The following is a 12,230-nucleotide window of genomic DNA, read 5'->3' on the forward strand; positions in this document are numbered from 1 at the left end:
CAACTACTGGATGGACATGCATGGAAACCGAAAGGTCGCGCTACTGCAACAACATCCCCTGCAAATAGATGTGATAAGAGTCTCTGAAAATTAATGCTTCTCCATGGCAAGCGTAGGATTGTATTGGGCGGCTGAGCGGAATGGAGCCTTTTCGGTGAAGAGCACTTATCGCCTCAGCCTCAATGAGTGTTTCCTGCCATATTCAGTCACAGCAAGCAGGGCACCGGACGGGTGACATGCTGGGCACTTATATGGTGGTGCGATGCTCCACCCAAAATGCGTATATTTGTGTGGAAACTTGCATCAAACTCGTTGGCCAGTTGGGCAAATAAAAACCAGAACATTGAAGATCACTGATGTGTGCCCATTGTGTGCGATGGAGCGGGAGGACACATTCCATGTTTTTTGTAGGTGCCCTTGAGCGGTGGAGCTCTAGCGAGCCATGAAGAAACATTTGAACCTGCTGGAACTTGCAACTGTGCGTCCAACGGGGGTGGAGTGGCTCTTTGATGTCTTGCACAGGGTCGACCCTAGCATTCCAGAGGCCCTTGTGTGTACTGAGAAAATGGGCCCTTACACTATACTAGACAAAAAAAAATACTCCCACACCTATCATGTACACCGAAAAGTCATTATAAAAGCAACTGTAAACTTCATTAGCAAATATCGACTTCATACACCATTGGCCACAGATATATCATATGATTATAAGAGTAGGATACACGCTCCAACAACCCAGAAACCTTAACTCTTAACTAAATATATATATATGACATTGTTCTCAATTCTTGATCCAATTCGACAGAAGCTACAACTCCAACTCTAGCAGTCCAACTCCAACCATAAACGTGCATCAACAAATATCATGCGTTTGTTTTTCACCTGAAATGTCGCAACTAGGTTTCGCTACTAGGAGGAAGACGATACAATTAACCGATCTTCTTAATAGGCCTGGTCTACTTCTCTGCGTACTATTTTTTTCTACACACATATATATAGTACACATACCTGTACAGGGTATGGGCCACTACCTGGGCTGGGCCCTAGGCCCCCCCACCAGCGTCGAAGCTTCCTGCCGTTTCTTGCTCAGCTGTGAAGCGTCACTATCGCCCTCAAGGTCATGTAAAACAACATTATAATCAATTATTCATATTAATCACGTGACACATGGGTAATCGACGGGCACAAACTCAAAGCCATAACCTACTCACTAATATCAGGTTACCCATGGGGCATGGGCGTGACCCATGGGCGGAGAGCACGATCCGTACCCTACCCATTCGGATGCCCATGGACAGCCATACCCATGTGATGAATTGCTGGATTGACAGGTGTTGCACTTCAACAGATGTTAGTATACCAACATTTGAAAAAATATAAAACGTTGTTACTGTAGTGGGTGGTAAAACCATAAATCACCGGGGGAGGAAGTTGCGTAGGGATGGCAATGGGTAGGGTATGGGCGGGTACAACCTCCTTCTACCCGAACCCATACCCATAGGAACTTTTTATACCCACCCACTTCAATACCCATGGGTATAAACTGACACCCATGCCCATACCCATCGGGTATCCTATACCCAATGGGTATCCATTGGGTACAATATATAGCATTCAAATTCTTAAGAGGTAGAGAAATGAGTTCAAAATTCAAGTGATCATGGTAGAGTAGTATAGCACGTATGTGGCCTCCTCCAGTGGGTGGCCTCTTGGAGGCATTAGGGGAGTATGAGCAGCGGTTGGTGGAAGGCCGACGTAGTGGAAGGCGGTGGTGGGATTGGGGATCACTGTATCGAGTATTCGACAAGAGTCTGGTAGCTAAGAGTCGATATTTCATTTTTTTTGAGGAGTCACATAGGACGTTTGAGGAGTGGCGAGCAGGTGATTATGAGCCTATGAGCTATGACTTGTTTAAGGAATACGAGATTTAGGGTTGGACCATATGAGTTGGATGTTAACCCCACATGTTATAGGAATTATTTTCATTTATTAATTTTTTCTGGGTATCCATTGGGTTACCCATGGGCACAATTTCTTACCCATGCCCTACCCATATATTTTACGGGTATGGGTACCCATTACCCGTGGATAGAAAATCTCTTTAAGTCTTGTCCATACCCATTGTTTTCGGGTAAGATACCCGCGGGTACCCATACCCATGGGCAAAACTGTCATCCCTAAAGTTGCGCGGAAGCTCGCGTGGGCGACGGATGAGGCAAAACAATAAAGCGCTGGCAGTGTTTGGCAGAGCCACTTCTTAGTGCGGGTGCAGCTTGATGAGGGGTGGTGTCGTCGCCTTGCTTGGAATGGCAATGCGCGTAGCAACCACGCAGCGCTCCACCCTTTCCATATCGATGGTGCCGCGGCAAAGCATTCGACGCGAGCTGCCTGCCATACGTACATTACTACCAGACGCGAGCTCGCGCTGGTCCTTTCCTTGCGACTAGACTAGACTAGTTCGTTCGAGCTCCGCGAGACCTTCCTCGGCTCCTCCTCCTAGTCTCCACCACTGCCATCCCGGAGCTGCCAACTCCCATGGCGCTCTCCCGCCGCCTTCTCCTCTTCCTCTCCCTCGTCGCCATCACGGCGGTCACCGGCACCTCCGAGATCATCGTGACCAGGTGCTACCCGCCGCCGACGCCCACTGTCAACGGCAGCACCAGCGCGTTCCGGCGCGATCTCCTCTCGCTGCTCGACGCCGTCCCCTCGGCCACCGCGCGGACGGGCTTCGCCTCCATGCGGACCGGCGGCGCGTTCGCCCGCGGCCTCTGCTTCGGCGACCCCGCGCCAGACCCGTGCTTCCGCTGCCTGTCTGACGCCGGCGGGAAGATCACCGACCTGTGCGGACACGCCAACCGGCGCGCGGGCTTCCTGACCGACGGCTGCTTCCTGGGCTACTCCGACGCCAACGCGTCCTCCGCCGGCGCGGACGACGACGACATCAGTGGCGTGACATTCTCCGGCGACGCCGTCCCACGCATCGACAACGTCGACGTGCTGAAGCTCGTTGCCGTGGCGCGGTCCCTGGTCCCGCGGTCCGCGAACGGCCAGGTGGCCGCCGCCGACGCGACTGCCACGGCGAGCAACGGCTACACGGTGCGCATGCTGGCACAGTGCGCGACGGACAGCGCCCCGGCGGAGTGCGCCCGGTGCCTGCGGGATTCGTCGCTGCAGATGGCCAAGAGCTGGAGGCTCACGCTCACCGCCGGCGTCGACGTGCAAGGAAGCGTGGCCGCGGTTCTCGGCCCGAACTGCTACCTCCGCTTCGAGATATCGGCACCGCCGCTGCCCGTGAGAGAGAAGATTCGTGAGTATTGCTACATAGTAACTCCGGCCGGTAGATCTCATGGCGATTCTATCTGTAACTTGTGATGCGCTGCGCTGCAGGGAGGATCGTAAAGGATAACATCGTCCTGACTGTGTGCATTGGCTTCATCGTCGCCGGGGTTATCATCCTGCTGCTAGTTCATGTCTGCCGCCTGGTGACGAGGAAGCTCGGGAATGCTGCAGCCGCACCAGGTATGTACCATGTACTACCCACGTTTCCGCCTCGTTGTTAAGAAATATACATCCGCAATCTTAAGTCTTAACACAACTATCTTATCTCCAGCGGCAGAAGGGAAGCCATGATCTGACCGGGATAAGAAGGAAGAAGACCGAATAAAAGCAAGGAGCCATCTACAGGACATGAGAGGGCTCGGGCGTTACCAACTTCCTGCAGGAACACATAGCTAGCTAGGGTAGTGTTGAACTGTTATGTTGGTCTGTCATATGCATTTGGATGCTTGGTACTCCATTTTACTACTGCTCTGTTCCGTGATCTTCCACTAATCTTCTTCGTGATTGTGGAGCGATCCCGGTCGTTTGGCGCGATCCTATGTGTGTGTGGAAACCTAATGCTGATCTTTATAAGATCTTTAGCAGATGTTGATCTCTTCTTTTCTCTGTAGTTGCCTACCTAGCTAGCTCGATGTGCATTCAGTTGTTTTCACGCATGAGCTTGTTTTGAAAGGTTATATGCATGTTTAGCTAGTTCTCTCTGCAAGGCATATTTGGGATGCCAGCTTAGCTCAGCGTCCATGGCTGGAGCTCGGTGCTTGCTCAACGTCGATGGTGTCCACACAACGCACGCTTTACCAACTGCTGCTCTCAGGCGTAGCTGGATTTCTGTGTGCTTCCCCTCCATTTCAAACTAGCCTCACCTCGTTGCTGGCTGACGGTGCGTGCTAGCTGCCGTGAGATGTGTATAGTTCTTTTTCGATATATCTTCATTGTATAAAGATTTCTTGCATTTTATCACACATGTATATGTAATGGCCTTTGACCCTTAGTGAATATAAGTTGCTCATTATCCAACATGGTATCAGATGCCAGGTTAGCCTTTCTCCCGCATGATGCAACTCCGTGCGTGCTCCTTCTACCCACTGTCGTCGCTGTTGAGCTTTGATCCTAGTCTTTCTGGTCATCGGCTGCCTGCCCTTTTTCTAGCCTCGCGCGAGCAACTGCTCGATCCAGATCGAGTTTCCCCACTCGCAGATTGTGCCCGGTCTGCAGCCCCGCTGTCGATCTCCCCTCGTCTGGTCGCCCCTTTCTCTTCGACCGGCCGCCGCCCGCCCGTTCCCGTCCAGCCGCCGGTGCTCCTTCAGCTGCTGCTGCTCCATCCAGCTGCCACCTCTCCTCACTGACCGGCCGCTGATCCGCCTCTTCGACCGGCCGCCGACGTCCCTCTGCGCACGGCTTCCACCGGTCCCGTCCAGCCGCTGCTGCCTCCGGCCTGCCCGGTCGATCTGGCTGGCCCTCGCTCGATCCCAGCCGCGAGCGCCCTCGCTCGTTGCCAGCATCGAGCGTTCGATCCAGATCGAGTTTCTCTGGGTCTGTTAACTTCCAAAGGGAGAGAGAGGGAGAGAGAGAGGGAGAGGGAGTATACAGCATGTCTTCTTCTGGCTATGTCGCTGTTCCTCGGTGATCTTTGATGGCACCAATTATGTTGAGTTTGCGGGTTTCATGTGTATTCATATGCGCGGTCTTCTGCTGTGGGGTGTTCTCTCTGGCGAGGTCCCCTATCCGCCATGCCATGTTGCTCCTATGGCTCCTACCTCACCGGTGCCGCCGGTCCTTGCTGCTGATGCTTCTCAGGCTGGTCGAGATGCAACCAAGGCGCTCGATGATGTTGCGGTTGATGCTTATGATCAGCAGGTATCCGCCTATTCAGATACTCTTTCTGTCTACCGGGATGATCTGTCTGCTTACACTCAGTGGTGCAATGATGATGCCCGGGCTGCTACTGTTCTCACTACGAGTGTCCTCCCTCAGTTTGCTTCGGAGTTCATGGGCCTCGACACAGTTGTAGCGATATGGTCTTACCTCAGTCAGCGCTATCAACCCTCTGGTGATACTCTTTACTTATCTGTGGTGTGTCAGGAGCACGCTCTTCAGCAGGGTGACTCATCTGTTGACAAGTTCTACACACAGAGTTCTGCCATCTGGCGCCAGCTTGACTCTCTTTGGATAGTTGTTTGTGGATCTTGCCGCTGCTGTCAGACTATGCGGTCTAACTTGGAGTTTCAGCGTGTCCATGAGTTCTTATCTCGCCTCCACCCCGAGTTTGAGTCTCGACGTGCTCACTTGCTTGCTCGTGGTTGTGTTCCTATCTCGGAGGTATTTGTTGAGCTTCATGCTGAGGAGACCCGCATTTGTTCTGGTGGGTTGCTTGTAGTTCCTTCTGTGTTGGCTGCCCGAACTCCTATGTCGTCTGCTCGTCCCATTGCTCCACTGCTCTTGCCCACACCTTCAGGAGGGTGGGTCGCCCTCCTTATGTTGAGAAGGACCGGTCGCGCCGTGACACCTTATGTGACTACTGCTCCAGGCCAGGTCACCCAGAGTCTGATTGTTGCCAGAAGCAGCGGAACTAGAGGCGCTCCTCTTCCAGTGGGATTCCTGTGTCGTCATCGACTCCGTCACTCACTGACTCTGGCTTCCTCTGGTTCTTCATCGACGGTCTCTACTACTGATGTGACTGCTTTCACCACTTCATCACCGCAAGCATATACACCGTCAGGTACATCTTCGTGGGTTCTGGACTCTGGGGCTTCCTTTCATATGTCCTCTGATTCTTCAGCGTTGTCGTCTCTTCGCCCTCTTGATTCTCCTATTAATGTTCTTACTGCCGATGGCACATCTCTTCCTGTTGCTAGTCGCGGTATTTTTTTCACTCCGTCCTTTTTTGTTGCTAGTGTCTCTTATGTTCCTCGCCTTACCATGAATTTTTTTTCTGCTGCCCAACTTACTGATTCTGGTTGTCGTGTCATTCTTGATATCGAATCTTACTCCATTCAGGATCATCGCACCAAGGTTTTGGTTGGTGCTGGCCCCAATGCCGTGAGTCAGAGGGCCTTTGGGAGGTTGACTGACTTTGTGTTCCTTCCGCTGCCACCACTTCTATCGGCTCTCATACTCTTGCTGCCTCTTCGTCTGCGTCCTTCCAGCAGTGGCATCATCGCCTTGGTCACCTCTGTGGCTCTCGCTTGTCATCATTAGTGCGTCAGGGCCTCTTAGGGTCTGTATCTGGAGATGTTTCTTTACATTGTAATGGTTGTAGACTTGGCAAACAGACCCAATTACCTTATCCTACCAGTGAGTCCGTATCTCAGCGTCCGTTTGACTTAGTTCATTCTGATGTCTGGGGTCCTGCTCCCTTTGATTCGAAAGGTGGTCATCACTACTATGTTTTGTTTATTGATGATTTCTCTCGCTACACTTGGCTCTACTTCATGAAATCTCGTAGCGAGGTTCTTTCTATATACAAACGATTTGCTTCCATGGTTCACACCCAGTTTTCCACGCCTGTTCGTACTTTTCGTGCTGACTCTGCTGAAGAGTATATCCCCCAGCTACTGCGTGGTTTTCTTGCGGAACAGGGTACTCTTGCCCAGTTCTCATGTCCTAGTGCTCATGCTCAGAATGGTGTTGCACAACGTAAGCACAATCATCTACTTGAGACGGCTCGTGCACTGATGATTGCTACTTCCCTTCCACCCCATTTTTGGGCTGAGACAGTTTCCACATCCACCTATCTCATCAACATTCAGCCATCGACTGCCCTGCAGGGTGGTATTCCTATGGAGTGTCTCACTGGTCGTTCTCCTGACTACTCAGCTCTTCGTATGTTTGGATGTGTGTGCTATGTCCTTCTTGCCCCCCCCCAAGAACGCACCAAACTGACTACTCAGTCGGTTGAGTGTGTTTTCCTTGGCTATAGTGATGAGCACAAGGGCTATCGCTGTTGGGATCCTGTTGGTCATCGCTTGCACATCTCGCGTGATGTGACTTTTGACGAGACTCGTTCTTACTACCGACATCCTTCTTCCTCAAGCTTCTCTGTGGACAATATTTTTTTCGTCTCCTTCCCGATACACCCTGCTATGTGCCTCATGTTTCACCTTTTCCTCCGGCACCTCTCACTCATCCTCATTCACCATCGACACCCTCTTCACCACCCTCCTCCTCCACATCTCCACCATCATCTCCAGTCCGTCGCCCTCTCTCACCATTTCCTCTCCACTATACTCGCCGCCCTTGTACTGAGGATGCTTCCCCTAACGCGCCTTTCACCTCTGGTGCACCTCCCTTCACGCCTCCCCCGATTCATAACCTCCGTGCTCGGCCTCGCCCCCCACCTGATCGCTATTCTCCTGATTGGTACGGTCTCTCTGCTATTGCTAAGCCCACTTTCTATCGGACTGCCATGACTCAGCCTGAATGGCAGCTTGCGATGGCCATAGAGTTTGCTGCCCTTGAGCGCTCAGGCACATGGGATTTGGTTCCCCTCCCTTCCGGTGTCTGTCCCATCACCTGCAAGTGGGTCTACAAGATTAAGACTCGCTCTGATGGTTCTTTTGAGCGCTACAAAGCTCATCTTGTGTCCCATGGTTTTCAGCAGGAGCAGGGACGCGATTATGATGAGACTTTCGCTCCTGTGGCCTACATGACCACTGTCCGCACTCTCCTTGATGTGCCTTCTGTTCGTCATTGGTCTATCTCTCAACTTGATGTCCAGAACACTTTTCTCAATGACGAGTTGCGTGAGGAGGTTTATATGCAGCCACCACCGGGGTACTATGCTCCTGATGGTATGGTCTGTAGACTTTGCCGCTCCCTCTATGGTCTTAAACATGCCCCTCGTGCCTGGTTTGAGTGCTTCGCCTCTGTGGTGACTGCCGCTGGTTTCTTGCCCAGTGATCATGATCCCGCGTTGTTTGTTTACACTTCTCCTCATGGTCGGACTCTTCTCCTTCTATGTTGATGACATGATCATCACCGGTGACGACTCTGAGTACATTGCCTTTGTTAAGGCTCGTCTTCGCAACGAGTTCCTCATGACTGATCTTGGTCCACTTCGCTATTTTCTTGGGATTGAAATTTCCTCGACTTCTGATGGCTTCTACATCTCCCAAGAAAAATATATTCAGGATCTTCTTGCTCGCGCTGCTCTCGGTGATGAGCGCATAGTTGTGACTCCTATGAAGCTCAACGTTCAGCTTCGTGCCTCTCATGGTGACCCCCTTCCTAATCCCACTCCCTATCGTCACCGCGTTGGCAGCCTTGTCTATCTTGTTGTTACGCGTCCGGACATCTCCTATCCTGTCCACATCCCAAGTCAGTTTGTTTCAGCCCCCATCTTTGTCCACTATAGTCACCTCCTCCTCTGTTCTACAATACCTTCGTGGCACGATCTCTTAGCGCCTTTTCTTTCCCCGCTCCAGCTCTCTTGAGCTTCAGGCCTACTCTGATGCTACCTGGGCTAGTGATCCCTCTTATCGACGCTCGCTGTCTGCTTACTGTGTCTTTCTTGGTGGCTCTCTTATTGCCTGGAAGACAAAAAAACATACTGCAGTTTCTCGCTCGAGTACAGAGGCTGAGTTGCGAGCCATGGCTATGTTGACGGCTGAGGTGATCTGGTTACGGTGGTTACTTGAGGATTTTGGTGTGTCTGCTACTACCTCGACTCCCTTATTGTCAGACAGCACCGGTGCTATTAGTATTGCGCGTGACCCGGTGAAGCATGAGCTCACCAAACACATTGGTGTGGATGCGCACTTTGTGTGTGCTGCTGTGCAGGATCAGACTCTCGCTCTCCACTATGTGCCCTCTGAGTTACAGTTGGCGGACTTCTTCACGAAAGCACAGACTCGAGCGCAGCATGGTTTCCTTCTCTTCAAACTCAGTGTTGTTGACCCACCATGAGTTTGAGGGGGGGGGGGGTGTTAGATGTGTATAGTCCCTTTTCGGTACATCCCCATTGTATAAGAGGTTTCTTGCACTTTACCACACATATATATGTATTGGCCTTTGGCCCTCAGTGAATACTAGTTGCTCATTATCCAACAGCTACATGTACAAGCATCTTCTGAAATAGAGTGATTGGTTTGGATTCAAATGCAGAATATAGGCAATTGGTTTGGATTCAGTGTACTACTGCTAGTGTCCATTCTCGACTGATGCATTGGTTTGAGTTTGGTCTAGTCAGGTAGGTTTAGTAGTAGATACTAGTAATTCATTTTTTAGATTAATTTGACATGGGTTTGATGTCGTTTGGTCTAAAGAGAAAGAGGGCGTAGCTAACAAGATGTGTTTACCATGCTTTAACATATTTGATTGATAATTGAAGGAGGTAAATATTGAGGGCACCAATTTGAATTTGAAATGTGGATTTTATTTTCAATCTGATTTGCTGTAGAATATGTTATTCAATTTGATGTTTGCAAGATTGTAGCAATGAAGTATGCAATGTGATCAAGTAGTTTGGTCGTTCACTGTTCGTTTAAAATAATGTTTTAGCATGTTTGAAGAACAATTATAGTGCCCTAAAAGTTAGTTTTTGGTGCCCTAAATTTTACTCCAACAAGCTTTTTTTGTACCCTAGAGTAGGGCAAGTATTGAAGATGCTCTAAGCTCACGTAGACTGTGCCGGTGCAGCTTGACGAAGGGCGGTGTCGTCGTCTCCTTGCTTAGAATAGCAATGCAGAAAAATTCATAGCAACCACGCAGCGCTCCACCTTGCATACCGGTTCCGCGGCAGCATCGGACACGAGCTGCCTGGCATATGTTGCTTACAAGACGCGAGCACTGGTCCTTGGTGACTACTAGTATACTATACCAGAATAGTGAGTAATGCTACATCTACAAAGTTTTTTTTTAAATTACGTACAAACCGATGTGAAGGATTATGATTGATAATAGGGGGATGAGGTGTCCACCCTCACTAAAAATCAAGGAGGGAGAGAAATTAGTTTGGAAGGTTAAGTAAACCTTTGTAATCTAGCATTATTGTCAGAGTATTTGGAAGTATGTGTGTATTAATTTGGTAACTAGTATCAGAGTATTTGGAAGTATATCTTTTGTCCTACCTTATCTCGACCAAGACATCTTGTCCTTCAAGACATATACACACACACAATATAACCTTGCCTACGAGGGCCCGAACGACGATTCCACCAATTCTCTTACAGCGCTAGACTAGTTCGTTCGAGCGCCGCTGCACTCTGATCGGCTCCTCCTTCGAGTCTCCAGCCTCCACCACTGCCATCCTGGAGTTGCCAACTCCCATGGCGCTCTCCCGCCGCCTTCTCCTCTTCCTCTCCCTCGTCGCCATCACGGCGGGCACGGGCACCTCCGAGATGATCGTGACAAGGTGCTATCCGCCGCCGACGCCCACTGTCAACGGCAGCACCAGCGCGTTCTTCCGCCGCGATCTCCTCTCGCTACTCGACGCCCTCCCCTCGGCCGCCGCGTGGACGGGCTTCGCCTCCTTGCGGACCGGCGGTTCGTTCGCCCGCGGCCTCTGCTTCGGCGACCCCGCGCCGGACTCGTGCTTCCGCTGCCTGTCCGACGTCGGCAGGAAGATCACCGACCTGTGCGACGACGCCAGCCGGCGCGCGGGCTTCCTGAACGACGGCTGCTTCGTAGGCTACGCCGACACCAACGCGTCCTCCGCCGGCGCGGACGACAACAACATCAGTGGCGTGTCATTCTCCGGCGACGTCATCCCGCGCATCGACGCCGGCGACGCGCTGAAGCTCACGGCCGTGGCGCGGTCCTTGGTCCCGCGGTCCGTGAATGGCCAGGTGGCCGCCGCCGACGCGACTGCCACGGCGAGCAACGGCGACACGGTGCGCGTGCTGGCACAGTGCGCGACGGACCGCGCCCCGGCGGAGTGCGCCCGGTGCCTGCGGGATTCGTCGCTGCAGATGGCCAAGAGCTGGGGGCTCACGCGCAGCGCCAGCCGTGCAGGCGGTTCTCGGCTCGAACTGCTACCTCCGCTTCGAGATATCGGCACCGCCCGTGGGAGAGAAGATTCGTGAGTAGTGCTACAGTCTACAAAACTCCAGCCGGTAAATTCCATGGCGATTCTGTCTCTAACTTGTGATGCGCTGCGCTGTAGGGAGGATCGTAAAGGGTCACATTGTCCTCACTGTGTGCATTGGCTTCATCGTCGCCGTAGCCGTTGCCGTGCTGGTGGTGGTGAGAAGAAAGGCCGGGAATACAGAAGGAAGAAGGCCAAACAAAGGCAAGGGTGGCGTTACCAACCTCCTGCAGGGGCACACATACGCTAGTTAGGGTGGTGTTACGTACTGTTACGTTGATCTGTTGTATGCATTTGGATGTTTTTTTTTTGTCATCATATGCATTTGGATGCTTGGTACTTACTACTGCTCTGTTCCATGATCTTCCACTAATCTTGTTTATGATAGCGGCCCGACCTTGTGAAAAACTAATGTTGATCTTTTTTAGATCTTTTACAGATGTTGATCTCTTCAATGTACTCCTTTCATAAAAAATATAAGAGATCACTGCTTACCTAGCTAGCTTTCAGCCATAATTCTGTTCCCGTTCAGCTTCCGAGAAGGGTTCTGCTCGATCTGTATTCAGCTGTTTTCTTTATTCCAAACAAAAATACGGAGGCAAAAGATGCATGCAGGAGTTTTTTTATTTAAGATTATGCATGTTTAGCTAGCTCTCGCAATGAGGCATATTTGCGATGGCAACTGGCTTTGGGTTTGGAAAATAGACTAATGTTACGCCTACGTAAACACCTACGTAAACAGTTTTACATAACCCTTTTTTATTGAAACAGTTTTATATTTTTTTAAAGGAGCATTTTATTACATAAAAGGTTTAGGCGTTATATCCGACCACTGCATAACTAAGATGCACAAAGACAAATAAAATCC

General features: G+C 51.0%; 1 protein-coding gene and 1 pseudogene across 1 annotated transcript; both read left to right on the forward strand.

The window, feature by feature from the left end:
* Positions 1-2,286: 2,286 nt before the first annotated feature.
* Positions 2,287-3,925, forward strand: LOC125533803. Its single transcript, XM_048697150.1, has 3 exons — positions 2,287-3,307; positions 3,388-3,519; positions 3,611-3,925. Exons 1-3 carry the CDS (start codon positions 2,536-2,538, stop codon positions 3,628-3,630), a joined length of 924 nt encoding a protein of 307 aa, XP_048553107.1. The 5' UTR covers positions 2,287-2,535; the 3' UTR covers positions 3,631-3,925.
* Positions 3,926-10,479: 6,554 nt separating this feature from the next.
* LOC125533804 lies at positions 10,480-11,866 on the forward strand (annotated as a pseudogene).
* The last annotated feature ends 364 nt before the right edge of the window (positions 11,867-12,230 follow it).

Source organism: Triticum urartu, chromosome 2 (genome assembly GCF_003073215.2).
Source record: "Triticum urartu cultivar G1812 chromosome 2, Tu2.1, whole genome shotgun sequence".
Classification (NCBI taxonomy): domain Eukaryota; kingdom Viridiplantae; phylum Streptophyta; class Magnoliopsida; order Poales; family Poaceae; genus Triticum; species Triticum urartu.